We start from the raw sequence: 21,303 nt of genomic DNA, 5'->3' as shown, positions 1-21,303 counted from the left end.
TCTGTCGATCGATACGGTGTTTAAGATGGCGCTGCATTCAATCTTGTCACTTCACCTTCCCACCGGTGTTCATCAAGTCTACATCGTTTTTATTTCCTCGTCGCTTATTGGTGTTTCCTCTTCCTCGCTGACCAACGAAAAGATGTTATAAAAGAGACAGAAATGCACGCAAGCCGGCAGTGACAACGTTCAGTATCTCTTCGAGCGAAGTAAGACGTAATTGGTGTTCGTTCAACAACTTCAAGACGTTTTAAATCGTGTTTTTTTTTTTTTTGTAAGTATACTTTTCAAAGTAAACCAATCATTTGTTAAGAAATATTATTATACTTTGTTAAGCATGTTAAAGAGATAGAGGAAGAGGGAAAGAGAAAAAGAGAAAAAGAGGGAGAGGGATAGAAAAAGAGAGAGATTGAGAGAGAGAGAGAGAGAGAGAGAGAGAGAGAGAGAGAGAGAGAGAATAAGAAAAGAAAAAGAAAGTTAACTTGTATTTCTGTTACGATCAAAGATGCGTGGATACGTGCACGTACATGGTTCGTTACAAGTACATAATTTAACTATTTTTATATATACATAATAAACTAAAATTTTATATATATATATATATATATATATATATATATATATATATATAAACTACGTTTTTTTTACATACTTTCTTTTTTAGTTTACTCTTTTCTGGTTCTGATTAATCTTCTTTTAATTTCTTTTTCATAGATTTTCTTTTAATATCGATAAACCTTTTACTTACGTGATCAAAATTCGAAGCTTATCGAGTCAGATTCGATTTTTTCTACAAAGAGAATATCGCATTGCATCCTCTCTTAAAAAAATAATGAAGAGAAAAGACCAAAAAAGAAATGCATTCCCATTGTGTCGTAGTTTATATAAAAAAGCACAAAGGATGATTAAGGAATCGATTTATCGATTAATGATGTAATCCAATTAAGAATAGAACTCGACTGATGAACAATGCTTTCAATTATTATTTTTTCTTTTTTCTTAATTTACTCATTTATTTATGAAGCACTTGGTCGTATGTGTAATGTAGTGTATGAGTAAAAAAAAAAAAAATCACTTTCTAATATGATGGTCTTCGAAATATTATCGACGACGATACGAGTTTCTCCTTTTCTCTTTGAGGTATTTCTCCCAATTTTTTTTTTCTCTTTCTAAACGTCGATCGATCGATCACTCTGTTTCATTCTTACGAGTACCTCCTATATATATATATATATATATATATATATATATATATATATCTGTGTCACAGATATAGTCACAGAAATACTCCAATAAAATTAGACTGTGTGTTTAGATAAAAATATTTGTATGAAAGGGTATCTCGATAATATTAGGTCAACATTTAAACGTTCGTTTTAGAATTTAGATCATAAAAGAATCTTGGGTTATCGAGTAGCGATGATATCGTTTACATGAATGATTAATAATCTTTTTTCTAATTTACATTGATCAACAAAATATATAAATAAACGAGCAAAATGTAAAAAAATAAATGGATGGAGTAAAAAAGGAGATATATGTTAATTAATTTGAATAATAAAAAAGAAACGAAAGAAGGAAATATTAGACAAATCGTGTACGAGTTAATACACATACACACACACACACACACTTATATATACATACATATATACGTACACATACATATATATTCGATATAAATTTGTCTGATTATTCAGATAGTTACATAGTCATTAAAATAAATACTTAAGGATATCTCTACGACGTTCTAAAATGAGTACGTTGAGTTACATGGGTCAAAGTATAATTTCATTCAAGATCTGACGTAACTATAATGAACAAACCAATTACGAGAAAAAGTCGATGATATAGTAAAAGTGTATACGTATGTACATATATAAAAGTATTTAATAAATTTTAATCTTTTTTTAAAGTAGTTAAAACATCTATATATGTATGTATACGATAATATAGTAAAGTTTAATCTATTCACATTAAAATTCATAACGCAAAAACATTATTCACGTCTCTTGTTTACAGCTTGAAAAGAAAGAAAAAAAAAATTAAAAATGGCGGAAACTAAGCAAGAAAATGGTGTGGGTCCTCAATTGGAGGTATTAAATCGAGTAAAAAAAATTCCCGTTATTCACACGGCTATGGAGAAAACAGGATCGACGTATTCTTATTTAAAAGATTCTCATCACTTGATAAATTGGGCACTGAATTACGCCGAAGTTGGACTTAATTATGCTACTGCAACCGCGGTACCAATCGCAGCGCCATTGGCGAAGAAATTCGAAGGACAAATAAATGCTGTTGATCAGAAACTTTGCGAAGGACTCGACATCGTTGAAAAAAAAGTTCCGATTGTTAAGAAGCCGCCACAACAGGTTCGTATGAACTTTGAGTTCCGACAATATTTACGTATATGGATATATGTAAAATCATTTATGAAAGATAAATGATTTGTTTGTTAGATTTATGACGCCGCTAAAGCCGTCATGTGCAGTTCTCTCCATCCGACGATAGAAAAACTTCATTCCGCGAAAGCTTCGGCAACTCAACATGCTTCAGCGCTCAAAGAAATAAGTATAACGAAAACGAACGAATTATTGAATACTCAATATGGTAGTATAGCTGTCCAAGGTGTAGATAATACCAGCGTTCTTATCAATCGTTTGTTGGATCATTATTTCCCTGCTGTCGATGGAGAAGAGACTATGCCAAGTATGTTGTTAATTTTTTGCTATTAATTATGAAAGAATTTGAATACCGATTTTATTGTATCGATTTATATGTTATAGATCCAGTCTCTGCTGATGAGAATAAAGTTTTGCACACCGTACAAACGATCGGACAATTGTCTACGAAAACTGCCCATCGCGTTTATCATTCGGTCGTAGCACAATTAAAAACTGTTAAGAAAGAAGACGTGGCGCAATATATGTCTAGCGTTGTGTCGATTCTTCATTTAACACAATTTTTAGCTTCGGGACAGGAACAAACGGAACAAAAGGCGGACACACCTACGCAAGAGAAAAAATAGAAGGGATTATAAGTCTTGTTATTTAAGATATCTTTTAGAAAAGAAGATATTTTTTAGTATCACCATTTATTTACATATGTATTTTTTTTTTTTCAATGCATAATATTTAATTATGTATAGGTATATACAATCAATTAATCGTTCCATTCTCGAATCAATGATATTAGAAGAACGTCTTCGCGTATCTTCGAAATTATCTTAACGTTTTTCATAATATTTATACATTGTATTTTCCAATAATCAATTATTGCGAAATTTCGAATTATGACTGAATACTTTTATGTGAAAAAAAAAAGAAAAGTAATTGTTCTAATGATATATAAGTTCTGATTAGAATTGATAACAACGCACATAGGCCAATATTACATGCATATTGAAAATATTTTATACGTGCGACATATCATATATATATATATATACGTTTCATAAAAATAAAATTTAATAAGTATGTATTATATTTATATTGACCAGAAATAAAAAGTAAAGTCGGGAAATAGAGTTAATACGATATATTTGACTCTTTCGAAAAGACGATAAGAGATGTGAGGAAATTTTTTAAATGATAGAAATGAAAACATTCACTGATATGATTAGCAATTGGAATAAACAAAATTCATAATGTAAATCAGAGATCAATGGAAGTATACGTTTCCATTACGCGAGAATTGTTCGATAAAATTATACAACTTATTGTAACACGCAATTACAATGGATAAGTGACAACAAATTGTTTAACATATCTCTACGTTCCTTCTACATAATTTTGAAATTATTTATTTTATTGTTAATATGTACTAGAGCAATGTTGAAAAATCACAATGAAAATTTATCAAAATGAAAGTGAGAATTATTAGATAAACGTAATAATTTTTCTTAGAGCAAAATACTATTGCTATTACAAATTGAAAAAAGTTAATATTGTTACATTTTGTTTTATTATAATTAATTATATAATTAGTAAGTATGATATTCTTTTCTCTAGTATTCTGTAAGCATTTATAACAGTTTATTTATATTTATATTTATATGCTTACATATTATAAAAATTATACATATAGAACTAACAGATCGTATAAAAAATCAAATTTAAATTATTTATTGCATAAGTTTAGTAAAATTTACGATCTTATGAAAGAAACAAATATATTCGTTAATTGGATATTTGATATAATAGAGAATTCTGTACAACCATATTTTGCAAATTATGAAAACTTCTTTAATTTTAAAGAGGAGAGAAAAAATGTGAAGATTACTATCTTAACTTACTACTAAGTTACTTCTTATAAGTAAATTATTCTGAATTCTGTAATTCAAATTATTAATAAGTTATAAAGACTAGCTGTAATGTAACAAAATTTCATTCAAGAAGTATATAAGTAGTAAAATTTGAAACTGAAATTATACATATTTAATTTCTCTCTCTCTCTCTCTCTCTCTCTCTCTTTCTCTCTCTCTTTCTCCCGCTCTCCCTCTCTCCCTCTCTCTCTCTCTCTCCCTCTCTCTCTCTCTCTCTCTCTCTCTCTCTCTCTCTCTCTCTCTCTCTCTCTCTCTCTCTCAGTATATTTTATAAATAATTTTTATTATTTTATTTAAATAAATTTGAAGAAAACTATAAACTTTAATACAAATTTTAAATTTGCCACTTAAATTATTTCATCGCGGAAAGATAGAGAGTTTATCATTTTTTGCTTACCTGACTTCTGCATCTTGATATTAATTATATTTACGTAACATCTCTCAATACGGTGAAAATCTGAAGTTCGAGAATTGTTTTCTCAACCAATCATAAAGAAGTATTGTATAAAGTTAAAACGAAACATACATCACGTCAAAAGTATTGCGATCCAAGAACTGATTGGTTACAATGAAATTGTCAAAATTAATTTTTCTTTTTTTAACAAAGAAACAACTTTACACTACGAAATAATTTATTTTAGGTTTCGATAAAAATTATCTCTTCGATAAAAATTTAAAAAGATTAGATATTACATTATTAAATAATAAAAAGTTTCTATATATTTACTACTGTCACATGCAATAGATTCCCTTTTTTTATCTAGGTATCTTACCTTCAGTCATGGCAGACATTTCGTGAGTTGCTCTTATCGGGAAAAAAAGTATGTATTTTATTATCGAATAATTCAGATACGTACTTCCTACAGGATTTCATATATATTTATTTCTTGCGTAAGCTACTTCATAATAATAATTGTAAAAGTTCTTCTAATTTATTAGCGTTTTTATAAAATATTATTTTAATCTTTCTTTTATCCTGGTCGATAATGATAAATATTTTTTATTTATTTTCTGTTATCTAACGAAACAAAATGATACAATATTTAAAAAGGGATAAACACAATATCGTTTTTAAATAATAACAGGAAATAAATTAGATATAATGAATTTGTGGAAAGCTAAAAGCGTCAAGAGATAATTGATTATTTTAACTTAAATTAACCTAATCTAACCGTTTCAAAATAAATTGTATACAAAGGTATACGTTTAAATGCATATGGCATAAAAACGATTATATTAATCGTGTTAAAAGTATACTATTAAAATTCTAATACTTAAAAGTCTGCAATGGAAACAAGTTTTATAAAACGTATAGTATTCGTTTCTTAATTGTTACGATAGGAAACACATGTTATTTATTCTAAATTAGAGATAGAAAATGAACGAACTCGTAAATATTAAAAAGTAAGAAACAAATGAAAGTTGTTTTTTTTTTTTTTTTTTATTGAATACGGTTAGATAATAGTTTTTAATTTGTTGTCACGGCTAATAAAGTTGAAAATTCGTTATTGTGTTTTTACGTTAAATTAAAATCAAAAATAAGAATAAGACTATATATATATATAAAAAAAAAAAAACAAAAAACAAAAAAACAAAAAAAAACAATGTGCTGTATGTTTCACATATTTTGCATGTACATTGCATCTCTCTGCAGAAAATACGGATCTGTATGTTGTACTTGCTTTGGGGACTCCATCGACGATGATTCCAGTTTTGAAAGCATATCTTATTTACGCCAGGATTACAACATCTAAATATTTCTAATTAAAAGAAAGAAAAGTTCGATTCTTATTGGTTTCTTGATACAATCCTTTTTTTTCTTTTCTTTTCTTTTATGCAACAATGTGTTAACCTCTCTTATTTGTAATTAGAAAATTTTCAATGCTTTGTCTATGTACTATTTGACAAACGATTATTTACGTTTATTATTTAGCTATTATAAATATAATTATTAATAATCATACCTTTTTTTCATTTTGTTTCACAATATTTTATTCAAACTCGTTTCTTTCTTCGCGTGAACCTTACGAATCGATCACAATAAATCCATAATTATTTTTCCTGTTTAACAAATAAATAAATATATAAGTAAAATAAATAAGTGGATATTAATCAGCGCTTCGATCGCTTTCAAAAGTTTCATTTCAGGCGGACAAGCTTATTAGAATAAAACGTGCCAACACCGACGTCCGGGAAGTGACCTCAGAGACCTTATTCGTTCATTTCTACATATATCCTTAACTTTTTTCTTCAAGTAAAACGAGTGTAGAAAATGGTCGAAGGTACATACGCTATGAAGCAAATTTTCATAGATGAAGAGACAGGTGAAAGCTTGATGCAATCTTTCCGGGACAACTTAGACATACATGATCCTGTTAGTTCAGTGAATAATGTCGAAACTGGTGAACCTGAAGTTAATTTTATAAGGATTGCAACGCAAAGAAGTAGAAAAGTGCCTTTCCAGGTAACGAATTTGTTGTGATTAATGACATGCGATACAATTAATCGTGCTTTCTAAATCACATTTACTTATATATATATATATATATATATATATATATATATATATATATCTATTTAACTTTTATATAAGTTTGGTTAATATAATTTATTGCAGATACCAAAACAAATAAAAGATAATATGATGCCTAAGAAATCGGGCTGTAAATTAGATAATATGGAAATGGAACCGGTACCGATTGGATCATCATTCGGACAAGTAAATCCAATCTGTTTGTTTCTACCAGCTATTATATATTCCCGTTGGTTTCTGGCATTACTTATGACGTTTGAAGTTATTTTACATGTGTGGGCGCATCACAAAAATAAGTCATTAAAAAATGCTTATGTATATTTTCGATCACCATTCCACGCTATATCTTCTGAGTTTTGTGCTCTTTGTCAGAATGAAACATGTATGGATCGTGTTGGAAAATTGCAGCAAAAACGAATGCACAAATTCTTTCGACAATGTAACTATATGAAGAGAATAGTTACATGAAATATCTTTGTAAAAAATGTTATTCTTGTAACATATTGTACTGTGTCATATATTGATCAAGTGTAACATGTCTACAGTTTTACATTAAGGCAATTTTTTTTATATAAAATAACCTAAATTGTGTAAGAATATCTTATATTCAAGTTATCAAATTATTAATAATGATTTTGTGAAAAACTAATCCATTTGTAATATAGAAGTAAATACGCTAACAAAAATCAAAAGTAAAACTAAGTTTTTCTACAAGATAGAAGGTGGAAGTTTAACATTCTATACAATGAACAAAAAATGAATAACTTAGGTAGTCATTATTCATATATCTTTGTTTATATAGTACAAGTATTTTATTGTTACAACATAGGTTTACAGAGGTTTTATTTTTATATTTAATAAACTATGTTATTAAAGTATAACTTTATCAATAAAGATATTTACTGAAATTTAATTTTTATTAATATTATTATTAATAAATTACTAAGGAAAACAAATGTATGATTAAATTATCTGTCTATAAAAAACTTCAATGTCATTTTTCTACGAGAATCATTACTATGATAAATTCTATCAAAAAGAATAAAATAGGAATAATATTTCTAAAAAATATTGTTTGTGTAGCTTTAAGAAAAGTTGAAAATGAAGAATACAAAACTTGGCTTTTATTTTAGCATTTATTTTTTTGTTATAAAAAAATAGTTATCAATAAAATCTGAAAATAATATTTAGTTTATTATATTACAAAAATATTCTAACTCATTTGTTAATTCTTAAGACGTTTGAGCTAATTAGCGCAGTACCGTTTAAACTTAAATTGCTTAAAGGTTATGTCGAACGCGTCAAATTTTCTAAGGACCAAGTGGTATGGATTTGTACGAAGAATATTTGTTATAAAATATCTTAATCTTTCGTTTATCTATAATATAATTAAATTATAATATAATTATAAATGTTAAATTATTTACAATTTAATATTTAAAATATAATTCTAACGCAAAGTTGATTTTATACTCTGCGTAGGTAAGAGATAGTTTTTTCTTTCTATCCTCGATACCATGTAAACGTGAAACGAAAGTTTCTGGCGCCAAAATGACTACCTCAGAGGTTAGTGTAAATACTTTTATTTTATTCTTTTCATTCTTTCGTAAATTTCATTAAAAGGTTTAATCATAGAATTGTAGAAAAGTTTAATCATACATTAAATATTTTGCTTATAAGAGAAATTGTAGAAATGAATTGATATAAGAACGAATATTTTTTTAGTATCCTGTGCAACATATACAACACGTGATAAAAGCACATGTAAAATAAAACAGATAATTCAATGTAAATTATTACGTAAACAAATATTAGCAGAAATGTTCAAAATAATGTTTGTATATTAAAGTATGCTGAAGTGAAGTAATTGTTAAAAACAACATGCTTAGCAAAAAGATAAATTAATCGTGTCTTTGTTCGGTCAAAGGAAGTGGTATATCATAATTTTCATTGTTTTACAGAAACAATCTAAGATCAGAGAGTCTTTGCAAAATTTACAGTCAGCAGCTACGGACAAAGAAAATTTAGTTGGCACTGGAAGAATGCTCAAAGCAGATTTATCACTCAAGGATGTATTAAAAAAGTATTTAAATATATTTACTTATTTAAATTGTATACGCAACAAATTTATCTTATAAGAATTAATATTATTATAAAATTTTGTACTTCAGAGATACTAAAAAGACATCAGAGAAACCAAAAAAAGAAAGCACAGTACATAAAAAAATCATTTATAAACATAAGGCAGTTCAAACAGCGAGAGGAGAAAAGATTAAAATCGAAGTAGAAGATTTAACCTCTGAAGGTAAATGTAGAATTGGTTTTATGAAAATGTGTATAATAAATTGTAATTATAGTTTTGTGTTTTTATCATAGCTGGTCCAAGTGAGAATTATTGGGAAGTATTAGCAGAAAGACGACGAATAGCTCTTGATGATGCTTTAGAAGAAAATAAAGAACTACACGAACGCATATCAAAATTGCAGGAAGAAAATCGTTTATGTAAAGAAATGTTGGACGAAACACGAGCCTTGGTTGAAGTACTACAAGTAAGATAACAAAATATATTGCAATTAATAGTTAATGATTGATTCTGATGATACATAATTTTTTATCATAATCTTTTATTTTTTATTTAGGAAATGATTGGAGATGATAGAAATGACATAAATAATTCTTTGGAGGACAGTGCTCTTTAATTTTATATTACATGTTTAAGAGTAATAAAATGTTAGTTTTATTCATTATCTTCATATTGAAAGAAAGCTAAAACAGGGATTAAGATCAAACAAATTTGTATTTACTTTATATCTAGAATTTAATAGTTTGAATTATCTATAGTAATTTTCATTACCTTTTAAATAATTGAAATAAGCAAACTTTGAACATTTTGATTTACATCATTTATGTTGTCTGACTGTATTAATTTTTCATTTCTATTTATATATTTATAAACAAAGTTAACTATGTTATGAAATAATATATGTAACTTCTCAGTCATAGGTTATTATTTTTTAAATGTTCCTCTCAAACGATATGTGCGCCGCCTATTGATTTCACCGCGAGGCACGACATTTATATATAGATGTCTTGCGCGAGGTGCGACATCTATATATAGATGTCGCTTCAGTGCTTAGTATTTTGATTCGACTAGATGTAATTTTTCTTTTAATCATTTGGACAAATCTGAGTAACGTTTCTTTGCAAGAAAGTTCATATGGTCATTAAACATAACTTGATGTGTCTTCGAGAGTTTTGTGGCTTTCACTGTTATAAAATATCTTAATCTGTCGTCTATTCATAGTATAAGTATACGTTTAATATTTAAAATATCTTATTGACAAGGTTAATTGTATAATCTACGTATACAGATTTCGCTTTTACTTTCAAATATCGGTATCATGAAACCTACAGGGGAAACTAAAGTTTCTGGCGCCAAAATTACTACTTCAGAGGTTAGTGTAAATATTGTTATTTTATTATCTTTATTCTTTTATAAATATCATAAAAAAGTTTAATCGCAGATTAGATTTTTTGCTTATGAGAAAAATTGTAGAAATGGATTAGTCTAAGAACAAATTTTTTTTGAATGTTTTGAGTAATAATTTACAACACATGATAGAAGCATTCTTTATGACGGTTGATTCTATTTAAATTGTGAAATAAATGAATATTATTAATAGAAGTGTTTAAAAGAATATTTGTTTATCAAAATATACTAATATAATTATTGAAAACAACGTGTTAATAAATAAAAGATTAGATTAATCGTGCCTTTGTTCAACCAAAGGTGGTATATCACAATTTTCTCTGTTTTATCGAAACAGGCTAAGGTCAGAAAGTCTTTGCACGTTTTGCAGCCAGCAGCTACAGACAAAGAAAATCTGGTGGGTGGTGGAAGGATGTTCAAAGCAGATTTGCCATTCAAAGATGCATTAAAAAAGTATTTAAATATATTTATTTATTTATATTTTATATACAGTAAATTTATCTTACAAAAATTAATATTGTATTACGATTTTATAAATTTCAGGGATATTAAAAACACATCGGAGAAATCGAAAAAAGAAAGAAAAACACGTAAAAAAATCGTTTACAAACATAAGGCAGTTCAAACAGCGAGAGGAGAAAAGATTAAAATCGAAGTAGAAGATTTGACCTCTGAAGGTATATATAGAATTGCTCTTGTAATAAATGTTTATAATATTATGAAGTTATATAGATTCTAATTATATTTTTGTGTTTTCGTTATAGCTGGTCCAAGTGAGAATTATTGGGAAGTACTAGCAGAAAGACGACGAATAGCTCTTGATGATGCTTTAGAAGAAAATAAAGAATTACACGAACGCATATCAAAATTGCAGGAAGAAAATCGTTTATGTAAAGAAATGTTGGACGAAACACGGGCATTGGTTGAAGTATTACAAGTAAGATAACAAAATATATTGCACTTAGTTAATGATTGATTCTGATAATACATAATTTTTTATCATGATTTTTTATTTACAGGAAATGATTGGAGATGATAGAAATGACATAAACAATTCTTTGGAAGATAGTGCTCTTTAATTTTATATTAGATGTTTAAGAGTAATAAAAATATGTTTTATACATTATCTCCATATTGGAGAAAAGCTTAAACAGAGATTTAAGACTAAACAAATTGATATACTTTATATTTAGAGTTTAATAGTTTGAACATCTATAATAGTTTTCATTACCTTTTAAATAATTTAAAGAAGCACAACTTACGCCATTCTTACCTACATTGTTTATATTGCTCGACTGTACTGATTTTTCATCTGTCTGTATATATTATATTTATATCTAAATACTTTGTCAATTTTATATCGTGAAATAAAATAAATATATAACTTTTTCATAGAGTCGCACGTGATTATATATTTAACAATTTTCTAAATAGTTACACAAAAATAATGAAACGTTTGTAACGACTCATATGAAACTAGTTAGTCTCTATAAATTCATTTAATAACAATTATATTTTTTTGATTTAATAAAAAAAAAAAAAAAAAAAAAAAAAATATACTTATTCAAAAACGTTTTTCTATTGATAATAGTCAATAGTAGAAAAGTATGTAACAACGTGCCTTCGTACTTTAGTACGATGGTTATATTTTTATGTAAAATAATTCATAGATTTAAGTGAAAGTCTGTGAAACAATTGGAAAAGTAAGAAATTAAAAAAAAGAAAAAAAAAAACGAAATAAATCACTAATTTTTCTTCTTATATCAAGATCTACTTTGTGTTTTATCTCTTAGTGATTCATAAAGTACTACGTTACGTAAATTAATTAAATTGCGAGGTCTGCTAGGAGCCAGAGGTTTATAGTGAGAAAAAAAAATGTATATATTTATATCTCAAAACCTTTTCCGTTCAATCCTCGTCCTTGAAACGCCGATAAAAGGATTGAACGTAAGTGAAGACGCACTTCCAATCTGGACGTCGCATAACTACCATGTCTTCGACATCAAGCAATGGCGCGATACCGGCTTCACTATATAAACACAATGAACAAATATACGTCATATATTTTTGGTTTGTTTTAGGAGGATAATACGAAAATAAGACGATATCTCACTCAGCCGTTTTGAATGCCAGATCAAAGTTCTTCCTGCGGTCCTGTGGACGTAACGAATGATAATCAAAGGCATCAGGTCTAAAATGATGAATCAGAGCGCAAAATGCCAAACCATTGTTCCAACTTGTTGAGAAATTGTCAAGTTGTATATTCTACAAATCAATGATGTATATATTAATTTCAATGACGAAGCCGATAATGACTAAGTACGTGAAACTTGTTATTTATTATTTACCTCGTACTCCTTGGTTTTGGAACGGCACCAAGATAACAATCGTTCCTTTATCTGTACCGCATTATTTGTCACAGTAGGTTCGGTAAATCTAAAACGAAACTCCTTTTCTGGCGACTTTATGGGACTGGATCGGAGATCGGAAAGGACAGACAAAACATTAGAAGACGCAAAAGAATTGGAATTTAGGATATAATAGAAGAGATAACGAGAGAGAAGAGCTTTTCTTTTATATTCGAATAATTCTTTCGTTGGGATGATCAAAAATAATGATAATTACCTTGACGGCAAAGAAGAACTATATTGCCGATCTAGTTGACGAAATTTGGCGAACGGCGATAATGGTTTCTTGGTGGCTGAAAAAGAAAATGTGATTATCGGTGAATTCTGTACGATCGAGTTGGTCACACTCGCAAGAGTAAATCTTTAGTTTGTAAGTATTCAAAAATCGTCAGTATCAATCTCTTAATTCAAAATAATAAGTAGAGTTTCCTTTCGGAGTATAATTATAGTTAACTGGGATGGATTTTGAAACGTTCTCGACTATGTCGTTATATCACTATTAAAGCTGTGAGTTAGTTCAAGTGTTGGCCAATTAATATCGGTTTTGCTTGCTTTTCCAAGCATAGAGATAGATAGACAAAAGGTTTTTCAAGATCTTGAGGAAGTTCACTCCAAGCTTTCCAATCGTCTTTCGTGTAATAGTATCGTTCTTCATTGGATGGTCGTCGTTGTTAAAAAGGATTCACGGTAAACTATAAATTGTCTTATTTATGTAGATGCATGCTAAAACCGTGAAGTGTAACGTGTTTATTTGCAGCAACAGGAATTTATAATTTCGAGGCTTGGCAACGACGGCAGATGTCCCCGTTCAGGAAGATCCTGGCGTAGGTAACGCGAATTGAGTTGAGTGTGGTGATGATGTTAACTGTACAACCGCTATTATATGACGCCACACAGCTACGAATATAATCTACGGCAAAAGTTGCACACACATTGTACAGAGTAGTGTGGAGAAAACTATAACACTATTTGGCGCAACAAAAGGAGCTACAGAAAGATGTTTTGTGACTCACTGCTTTATTCGGGGATCTGTACGACCTTCTAGCGATTCTCTCTCTCTCTCTCTTTCTTGTTCTCACTTAGAACGTGTCCTTAGATCGTGTGGCTACGTCCAAAAGACGCAGTAGAAACATACGTGCGACTAAATGCGCTAGAGAGAAAGAGAAAAAAAAAGACATATGCACGTCTATGCTTTTACGAAATGACTGCCAAAAGTCGGTGCCTCCTAGCCAAATAATACAAGTCGAATTGCCTCGTCTTCTTCGAGCTCTCTATCTTACGTTTCTCGATAAAATCTCTCTCGGGTTGCAACATAATGGGATATCCAGGGTAACTTTTGTCCTTCCAGTCCAAGTCCTCAAAAATCTCTATTTTTTTTCTTTTTTTTTTTTTTTCATTTAGATTAAACATGCAACTGTTGACTGACGCATACCGATGACGTATGATCGATCATTTTTCTTCAACTTCGGATTTACTGCATTCCCATATAGATTATTCCAATATAAGTTATTAATAGAGGTAGATGTCACGTCATTTAATTCATCCTATAATACGTTTCTTTGGTCGGCAAGCCCTTCGAACATCCCCTATATTTTGATCGTATTCTGAACCAAGGATAAGTATGATTTCGATTATTTCTCACTCGACGATATTAACACGGTCTTTGGTTTATGAACACGGTCATCGTCTTACGTGATACTTGGTATATACGTAGGTATCGTTATGGACGATGTTTTCGATAATAATAACAATAACAATAACAATAACAGGTATAACAATAAAAGAGTAATGCACAAGTATAAAAATCACATTGCATCTTGCGTTTGATCGGATTCGCACGCGAAGAACTTTCTAGCGTAATTCAATTTCTTGCGTACTCGTAGCATCTACCGCTACCCATTACAAGTGGTTGATGCAAGAAGAAGAAAAGGAAGAAGAAGAAGAGACAGACAGAGAGAGAGAGAGAGAGAGAGAGAGAGAGAGAGAGAGAGAGAAAGAGATAGAGAGAGAGAGAGAGAAAGAGATAAAGTTGATCGGTCAGCAATGCTGACTGTCCATCCTCGTGGCTTCCTGGAAGATATCGTCGAAGACCTTGTCGACGTCAGCACTGTTAACTTGTAGGAGAGGTACTTGTGTCGGCGGTATCGTCAAGACGAGTTTCTGTTCGCAGATACCAGGCAAGGTACGACTTCTCGATAGACCGATCATGCACTTTCCATGAGTATGACGAGGAGAGGAACGTTTCTTTGATTCCTTTGTTTCGTTCGTTGAACTTTCATTTGGACTGTCGAAGTATCTTCTTATCTTGTCCTCCATCTTTTTAACGCTGTCGGAAGATGCCTCGAATTGTTTCGTTCGAAATTTCATGGAGGACGGTGATCTAGGTTTCGGGGGTTTAGGTAAGCAAGAAGCTCTCGACGAGGACGGGCTGGAGTCGCTTGTACGAGGAATACGAGAAGAACTGTTGGACAGAGCCAATTGATGCCAAGATTCGGATTTTGATAGAACGATGGATCTAGATGGTTGATTGGCGCAAGACATTAAATATTCGTCACTGGAATCAATCGGATTTGTTCCGTTTGGTACCGGTGATCGTTCCTTACGTATGGGTTTGTTCGGAACAGCAATTGGTTGTTCATAAACTTCTCTGAGTGCTGAAACTTGATTGACAACGCGTGATGTGGAAGGTGTGACTTGAGTCTGTCTCGCTGGTAAATCCGGCGAAAGAAATTTCTTTGCTTGAGGAAGATTACAGATACGTTTCAATTGATTGGATAGAGGAGAGGGTGAGACCGATTCGATTCTGTTAACATTTTCCATCGGTATATACTCGTTACTACTTCGTGGAGCTACGTAATAACCTTGTTCATAGGATTGTTCTTCCTTTCTGGTATTTCCATGTGTTTCATTTTGATAATCGATAGGTGATCGTTTCGTCGGACGATCGATCATCGTACAACGTTCATGATGGAGTCGTTGTATCAAACTCTGTTGCAACATATTGTGTCTACGTATCTCCTCGTCAACTTCTTCGTCGTTACTTGCTTTCGATCTTGAGTTGGACCAGACAGGTGATACAGATGGAGTCGAGTAATCCCTAGAGTACGACGCTTCTACAACTTCTCCTTGGATTTCTGGACTTTCGACGGACGCCACTGTAGCTATAGCACATGTGTATCTCGTCACGACACCTTCCTCCTCGCTTATGTCTTGATTTTGAATATTCTTTGCATCCAAATAATCGTAGTTTTTAGATCGAGGTCGATCATCTTCAGCATAATTCACTTTCGCTGATTCGTATTCATTTTGTTCAGCTTTCAACACTGGCTCGTAAGCTTTCACAAAAGCTGTCTGATTTTGCACGCGTGGATTCGTAACGATCGTATCGGAACGATAATCGTGAAAAGGCACAGTTTCGCGAACGTTTTCTTTTACCGGCAGAACACGATCCGATTCATCTCGCGAACGATATTCCTCATGACTTTTCTCCTCGCCATGACTTTTCTGATTGTCCGAAATAAAAGTATGAACATCTTCTGAAATTTTAGGAGACACATCACTCGACGTTTGTATCGAGACATTGCTATAAATCAAAGGTGGCCCGTTCGAGATCTTTGGAACAACACGGAAAGATCTAACTTCATCGAAAGTTTCATCCTGGGCACCGGTTTGAACAGCTACCGATGCACTGCCACGTAGAGTAAGGTCAACTTGTTGAGATCCATCTGTAGTTTCGGTTTCACGAATAAAATCACGAGAATCACGAATTCCCTGAACATTATAACGATTGTAATCCGTTGGTATCATCTTGAACGAAATCTTTCCATCCACTACGTTTGGATTATTAGTTTCACCAGTCGATTCATTTCGAGGTTGACACAACTTTGGATTTTGTTGAGGAATATCATCGGACTCGTAGGATGTTTTCTCCAAGGATGACGAGGATGTACCTTTGCTAACGAACGGTGCAAATTGCTTACAGAACGAACGATAATCGAGACGTCCATTTTCTGCGATCGTTGCACTTGATGATTTCTCGTGTTCGATCCAAGGTGGTCGTGGAAAGGTACGTTTCTCAGAGTTTCCATCTACTTGAACTTTGTATTCCGAAGCTCGTTGCTGAACATTGTTACTGTTGCTACCTCGATCGAACATCTTTCTTGCTTTCTCACGTAACGTATTGCCAGGCATGGGTATATTGCTTTTAGGGGGATTGGTAGAGATCGGTGAAGATTTAACGAAGTTCGATACACCAGTTGGCTTTTCGATCCTTCGAAAAGGAGAGGAGGGAGCATGTCTGAAGCCAGGAGAGATCGATTGACTAACGTTAGAGGTATCGTGTTCAAAGTTACAGAAGACATTCGCGTTGAAGGGTTTCTCCTTTCCAGGATTATATCGTTGAGTCACTTGAGGAACTATCGGTGGTCGTTTCGGAAGCTTATACTTGTTAACTTGCTGTTCAGACTCATCACCAGAAGTCGCCGTCTTATCGAAGGCCGTCTTGATGTTGGAAAAACGACTGTTCCAGTTCTCGTTGCTCACCGATGATGGATCCATCGTTTTTGTATAGCCAAATGATTTGAACGATGACGGTGCGTTGAATATAGGAGTATCGTTATTCTTGCTAATCAATGCCATGAATTTTCTATCATTTTCAGTTCTCGGTTGGAAGGATGGTATGATCATGCTGTTGATCGAATTACAATTTGCCTTGTCACTGACATTTATAGGCTTTTTCAGGGATACACAACCGCTACCTTCTTGCTTGAAACTCTCAGCTTGTAATTTGAGGTAACTTGGAATGTCAATGGTATTGGCTCGTTTGATCTTTGACTTTTTTGCAGTGAATCTGTTGGAAGAAGTACACTTGCTCGAGGATTCTACTCGTTGTTGAAGAGCCGCAGCCAATCTGCCAACACGACCAACTTCTACGTTGCCAACTTCCGTGTTATCCAATGTGTTTCTCGAGTCGAGACTAGGTCGTAGAGACTGATGAGTCACTTCGTTCGACGCGATCGTCGACTGGGTGACGACGAAGTCCGTTTTATCGGCATAGAAAGGAGCAGCACGTGGACGCATTTCCAGACCTTTGTCAATATTATTTCTATCGCGTAGAGATTGTCGATGATTGATGGCGTCCTTCGTATATTTGTCATGTATCTCTTCGGGCCTTGGTTTTTCTTCGGAAGAATCTATAGCCTTCGACGTGGTCGAAAACAACGGAGAGGGTGTTATTTTCGTAAGCGGCGTAACGTCGTTAAAATTCTTTTCCTCCTGCAACCATTTCCTAGCACATGCCAATTCCTCGGCAGAGACACCAATGGTGTGTCTGCTAGCTCGTCGCCTACGATTGGTCACGGACGATGTTGCAGCTATCAAAGAAGACTTTAGCTTCTCCTCTTGCGTAAGAATCTTCTTTTCTTCCTCCTGCGATTCACGTGGCATCTCTAATCGCGAAAGTAAACTCGACACTAGCCGTAGAAGTTGAAGTTTACTACTCGGATCGGAAGCAGCACCGTGTTTTGCTAACGCGCCAACGTCGATCCTCTCGAGAGTTTCTCGTAAACGGGAAAGGGCCGTGTGTATATCGGACATCAAGAGATCCTCGAGGAACCTCAAGTCATTCTTCAGGTCTTGTTCCTTGCCGTTGCTATTCTTGCTAGCGGTTGATCGTTCGTCCATGGAACGGACCTTTCGTGAATCATTGACATCGAGAGCAAGTTCTCGTGGATCCTCCTTGATCGGTGACGACGTATCGGCTATCGCGAGCGAGAGCTCGAGCACCGAACGAAGGCGCTCTACCAGTACCGGTAATGAATTCCACTCACCGACTGCTTGCTTCTCGTTGCTGCCCTGATCCGTCGTTGCTCTTGGAATCGAACTGTTAGTGGTAGTAGTAGTGGTGGTGGTGGTGATGGTGGCGGCGGCGGTGGTGGTGGTGGTGGTGGTGGTGCTACTGCTGCTGTTGCTGCTGCTCTTGATCGGAAGAGACTCGCCTACTACCCCTACCCTCGTATCTATCTTTTCCTCTTGTGGCTCAGCCAAAGATACGTTCTCGTTGACCAAGGAACTTGCTGGTTCGGTCACACGATCGGCCGATCTCGACGACTGCAGGCACGTCGTGTCAAATGATCTGGCTGAAAGATTCAAGAAGAAAAAAAAAAAGGAAAGATGGATGGATGGAATTAGTTCTGCTTCTTTTCCTTTCTTCGTTATCGAATCGTTACGGAATCCCTCGTAAGAAGATTCTCGCGAAAACGTTCTATTTTTAATTGAAGATCAAATCGAACGCGCGAGCGACGCCTTTCTATTTTCATTTTTTTTCTCTTTTTTTTTTTTCTTTTTTCTCTTTTGCCTTCCTCTTTATTTCTGTAATAGATTTATTTCGCGCGGTGTAAAGAATGCCCTTCGAGATGAAAATAAAGCAGACGGGCGTGGGAATGTTATACGAGAGAAAGAAAGAAAAAGAGTTAAAGAGAGAAACGGAAGATCGATAAACGATGGATCGAAGGGTTGATATATCTTTCTCTTTCTATCTTTCGTTACGGATCAGAAAAAAAAGTACGGTTTAAATGATTAAACGATTCACGCACAGGAAAACGTGTTGATTGGCGGGTTGCGTCTGCTGCCATTTTCACGGAGGGAAAGAGACCGTGACAAAAAGCGCGACACGTGTATACGTGCGTTTTCGCGACGTTGAATCTCCATTGTCGAATCTATTCTTACGCGTGAGTAGGCGTGCAAAAAGATTGTGAATTTAAAAGAAAAATAGAAAGAGAGAAATTGGAGTGTTTGAAAAATTTAAAAAATAAAAAACTTCTCTGTGTGGAGGAGAGGAAGAAAGGGAGAGAGAAAGAGAGAGAAGGAAACAGAAAAAGAAAACGAGAGAAGAGAGAAGAGCAAAGACGAAACGCGTATCACGAAGGTCGAGAAGTATACTGAAAGCACAGCGAACGAAATTTCTCCGCTGCGTGGCCAGATGTGTGTTGATATTAGGACGCGTTGTTATAACCCCGGAGGGGTAAAAGATCGCGAGCTTTCCTCTTGCGATTGGTTACTTCGCTCTATACGAATGTGTTCTCGTCTTACCCATTACTACTGCTTGCTTCCTAACTGTTACTACTACTACTATTACTATTACTACTACTACTTGTACTACTTCTGCAATAACTACTACTGCGTGTTACTGTTTGCTGCTTGCCCATTTGGCAGACTACGAATCTTTTGTACGTGTTCATACTGTCTGCGAGAGAAAGAGAAAGAGAAAGAGACTTTTTGCGGTAGGGAGAACGTCTGGACGAACGAAGAAGAGGGAATAGATAAGCGGGTAAATAGGGGAAGGCTGGTAGAGAAGAGACTTGAGGGATAAACGAACGAACGAACGAAGGGAAAAACAAACGGATAGGCTAGCGAAAGAGGATCCTATAACGTATGGAATAAATCGACCGGTGGATAGACGTTTAATGGATAGAACGAATATGTATAAATCGAGGATGTACGCAGGAGAGAGAAAGAGAGAGAGAGAGAGAGAGAGAGAGAGAGAAGCGGGTTGACCGCCTTCGACCATCGTTCGCTCTCGCTTTATTTAAAACGCACGGTATTCTCCGTGGGATTTATTTTCGGTCGCTCGCTCGTTCAACGCCTCGCAGCTGCCGCGAGCTAACGTTCTACGTCGTGGAAGCTTTACCCTCAAAGAGAGATAGAGAGACTTTACGTATATGTCTATGTGTACGTGATCAAGAAGATCGATCGAAAAGAAGGCGATCCATCACGAACCTGATTCCAAAGTTTCCCTCGTTTCTACGATTCCCTGTGACTTCTCGCTGTGATCCTCGTCTTTTTCCTCTTCGACTCTCTCTTCTTTTCCTTCTGATCTCTCCTCCTCCTCCTCCTCCTCCTCCTCTTCCTCCTCCTCCTCTTTTTTATCGTCTTCTTCTACTTCTTCTTTTTCTTCTTCTTCTTCTTCTTCTTCTGCTTCTGCTTTTTCTTCTTCTTCTTCTTCTTCTTCTTCCTCTTCTTTTTCTTCCGCTTTCCTTTCTTCCTCTTCTTCTCCATCAGCCTGTTCCTGTTCCTGTTCTTTCGGTGACAACAGCCGTAGCTCATCGACGACTTCCGAATCTACCGAAGTCGATCTCCTCTTCCGTTTGTCCTCATCCTCCTCCTTCCGGTTCTCCTCGATCTCACTTCGAATCTCATCGTTCTCCGTCACGATTACTGTAACCATTCAACCGAGAATATACTTACACTAGAATCTTTTCTTTCTCGTTCGAAATAAAAAAAAAGATCATAAGACAGATTATTCTAAGAGCGGAACTTTTCTTAAACAGCTTCAAAGTTCGTTTCTCTTTTTTTTTTTTCGAATGCATTTACTTTGACAAATGTCAGAGATTGTTAGGTATGCATATCTTGATAGTTCTTACCCTCTGCATCGGACATGTCTCTCTTAATCCACCTCTTGTTCGAACTAGAGTCTGAAAGTAAAAGGAGAGTATTTTAATTATCCTTTTCCTTTTCGTATTATCATGAGCAAACGGATGAAAGAAAAAAA

General features: G+C 33.5%; 7 protein-coding genes across 16 annotated transcripts in view; 5 read left to right on the top strand and 2 right to left on the bottom strand.

Moving 5' to 3' along the window:
* The first annotated feature begins 133 nt into the window (after window positions 1–133).
* On the top strand, window positions 134–3,755 carry LOC122637810 (lipid storage droplets surface-binding protein 2-like). Of its 3 annotated transcripts, none has more exons than XM_043830196.1 (4): window positions 134–270; window positions 2,023–2,372; window positions 2,460–2,709; window positions 2,787–3,755. In XM_043830196.1, the coding sequence occupies exons 2-4, from the start codon at window positions 2,052–2,054 to the stop codon at window positions 3,026–3,028; spliced, it is 813 nt and encodes a 270-aa protein (XP_043686131.1). In that variant the 5' UTR covers window positions 134–270; window positions 2,023–2,051; the 3' UTR covers window positions 3,029–3,755. The 3 variants fall into 3 exon arrangements, with proteins under 3 accessions (XP_043686131.1, XP_043686130.1, XP_043686132.1); XM_043830195.1 differs by having other exon boundaries at window positions 136–278; window positions 2,036–2,372; XM_043830197.1 differs by having other exon boundaries at window positions 145–278; window positions 2,032–2,372.
* A 1,714-nt stretch (window positions 3,756–5,469) lies between these two features.
* Window positions 5,470–7,770, top strand: LOC122626895. 3 transcript variants are annotated; one of them, XM_043807435.1, is made up of 3 exons: window positions 5,470–5,633; window positions 6,462–6,788; window positions 6,942–7,770. In XM_043807435.1, the coding sequence occupies exons 2-3, from the start codon at window positions 6,597–6,599 to the stop codon at window positions 7,323–7,325; spliced, it is 576 nt and encodes a 191-aa protein (XP_043663370.1). In that variant the 5' UTR covers window positions 5,470–5,633; window positions 6,462–6,596; the 3' UTR covers window positions 7,326–7,770. The 3 variants fall into 3 exon arrangements, with proteins under 3 accessions (XP_043663370.1, XP_043663369.1, XP_043663368.1); XM_043807434.1 differs by lacking the exon at window positions 5,470–5,633 and adding an exon at window positions 5,908–6,103; XM_043807433.1 differs by lacking the exon at window positions 5,470–5,633 and having other exon boundaries at window positions 6,265–6,788.
* A 258-nt stretch (window positions 7,771–8,028) lies between these two features.
* Window positions 8,029–9,604, top strand: LOC122626893 (geminin-like). 2 transcript variants are annotated; one of them, XM_043807429.1, is made up of 6 exons: window positions 8,029–8,181; window positions 8,340–8,423; window positions 8,819–8,940; window positions 9,029–9,162; window positions 9,234–9,406; window positions 9,497–9,604. In XM_043807429.1, the coding sequence occupies exons 2-6, from the start codon at window positions 8,409–8,411 to the stop codon at window positions 9,554–9,556; spliced, it is 504 nt and encodes a 167-aa protein (XP_043663364.1). In that variant the 5' UTR covers window positions 8,029–8,181; window positions 8,340–8,408; the 3' UTR covers window positions 9,557–9,604. The 2 variants fall into 2 exon arrangements, with proteins under 2 accessions (XP_043663364.1, XP_043663363.1); XM_043807428.1 differs by having other exon boundaries at window positions 8,132–8,191.
* A 403-nt stretch (window positions 9,605–10,007) lies between these two features.
* LOC122626896 (geminin-like) lies at window positions 10,008–11,504 on the top strand. 2 transcript variants are annotated; one of them, XM_043807437.1, is made up of 5 exons: window positions 10,008–10,312; window positions 10,718–10,800; window positions 10,891–11,024; window positions 11,112–11,284; window positions 11,367–11,504. In XM_043807437.1, exons 1-5 carry the CDS (start codon window positions 10,259–10,261, stop codon window positions 11,424–11,426), a joined length of 504 nt encoding a protein of 167 aa, XP_043663372.1. In that variant the 5' UTR covers window positions 10,008–10,258; the 3' UTR covers window positions 11,427–11,504. The 2 variants fall into 2 exon arrangements, with proteins under 2 accessions (XP_043663372.1, XP_043663371.1); XM_043807436.1 differs by having other exon boundaries at window positions 10,009–10,312; window positions 10,685–10,800.
* On the bottom strand, window positions 11,405–14,235 carry LOC122627391 (smoothelin-like protein 2). Its single transcript, XM_043808490.1, has 5 exons — window positions 14,231–14,235; window positions 12,973–13,116; window positions 12,696–12,819; window positions 12,461–12,612; window positions 11,405–12,376 (listed from the first exon to the last, which is right to left on the bottom strand). The coding sequence occupies exons 1-5, from the start codon at window positions 14,233–14,235 to the stop codon at window positions 12,256–12,258; spliced, it is 546 nt and encodes a 181-aa protein (XP_043664425.1). The 3' UTR covers window positions 11,405–12,255.
* On the bottom strand, window positions 13,488–20,693 carry LOC122626889. Its single transcript, XM_043807418.1, has 2 exons — window positions 20,532–20,693; window positions 13,488–18,892 (listed from the first exon to the last, which is right to left on the bottom strand). Exon 2 carries the CDS (start codon window positions 18,435–18,437, stop codon window positions 14,793–14,795), a length of 3,645 nt encoding a protein of 1,214 aa, XP_043663353.1. The 5' UTR covers window positions 18,438–18,892; window positions 20,532–20,693; the 3' UTR covers window positions 13,488–14,792.
* Window positions 18,427–21,303, top strand: part of LOC122626891 (dual oxidase maturation factor 1) — an 8,654-nt gene continuing 5,777 nt past the window's right edge. The window contains exon 1 of one of the 4 annotated variants that reach the window (XM_043807421.1): window positions 18,427–18,565. The gene's annotated coding sequence lies outside the window, so the exon portion shown is untranslated. Of the gene's footprint in view, window positions 18,566–18,851; window positions 19,777–21,303 lie in introns of those variants that run through there. The other 3 variants (XM_043807426.1, XM_043807424.1, XM_043807422.1) reach the window with 3 other exon arrangements.

The sequence above is a fragment of the Vespula pensylvanica genome, chromosome 2, assembly GCF_014466175.1.
Source record: "Vespula pensylvanica isolate Volc-1 chromosome 2, ASM1446617v1, whole genome shotgun sequence".
NCBI lineage: Eukaryota > Metazoa > Arthropoda > Insecta > Hymenoptera > Vespidae > Vespula > Vespula pensylvanica.
Note: the sequence above shows the minus strand (reverse complement) of the source record. Positions and strands in the feature narration are given on the sequence as shown.

Bases quoted from the DNA above. Each gene is read 5' to 3' on its own strand.
- LOC122637810 (XM_043830196.1), top strand. From the start codon at position 2,052: ATGGCGGAAACTAAGCAAGAAAATGGTGTGGGTCCTCAATTGGAGGTA. The intron at 2,373-2,459 runs GTTCGTATGAAC...TTTGTTTGTTAG, and splicing joins TTAAGAAGCCGCCACAACAG to ATTTATGACGCCGCTAAAGC. The intron at 2,710-2,786 runs GTATGTTGTTAA...TATATGTTATAG, and splicing joins TGGAGAAGAGACTATGCCAA to ATCCAGTCTCTGCTGATGAG.
- LOC122626895 (XM_043807435.1), top strand. From the start codon at position 6,597: ATGGTCGAAGGTACATACGCTATGAAGCAAATTTTCATAGATGAAGAG. The intron at 6,789-6,941 runs GTAACGAATTTG...AATTTATTGCAG, and splicing joins GTAGAAAAGTGCCTTTCCAG to ATACCAAAACAAATAAAAGA.
- LOC122626893 (XM_043807428.1), top strand. From the start codon at position 8,147: ATGTCGAACGCGTCAAATTTTCTAAGGACCAAGTGGTATGGATTT. The intron at 8,192-8,339 runs GTACGAAGAATA...TACTCTGCGTAG, and splicing joins GGACCAAGTGGTATGGATTT to GTAAGAGATAGTTTTTTCTT. The intron at 8,941-9,028 runs GTATTTAAATAT...TTTGTACTTCAG, and splicing joins CTCAAGGATGTATTAAAAAA to AGATACTAAAAAGACATCAG.
- LOC122626896 (XM_043807436.1), top strand. From the start codon at position 10,259: ATGAAACCTACAGGGGAAACTAAAGTTTCTGGCGCCAAAATTACTACT. The intron at 11,025-11,111 runs GTATATATAGAA...TTTTCGTTATAG, and splicing joins AGAAGATTTGACCTCTGAAG to CTGGTCCAAGTGAGAATTAT. The intron at 11,285-11,366 runs GTAAGATAACAA...TTTTATTTACAG, and splicing joins CATTGGTTGAAGTATTACAA to GAAATGATTGGAGATGATAG.
- LOC122627391 (XM_043808490.1), bottom strand. The intron at 12,820-12,972 runs GTAATTATCATT...TCTCCGATCCAG, and splicing joins AGTTCTTCTTTGCCGTCAAG to TCCCATAAAGTCGCCAGAAA. The intron at 12,377-12,460 runs GTGAGATATCGT...GTGTTTATATAG, and splicing joins CTGGCATTCAAAACGGCTGA to TGAAGCCGGTATCGCGCCAT.
- LOC122626889 (XM_043807418.1), bottom strand. From the start codon at position 18,437: ATGGACGAACGATCAACCGCTAGCAAGAATAGCAACGGCAAGGAACAA.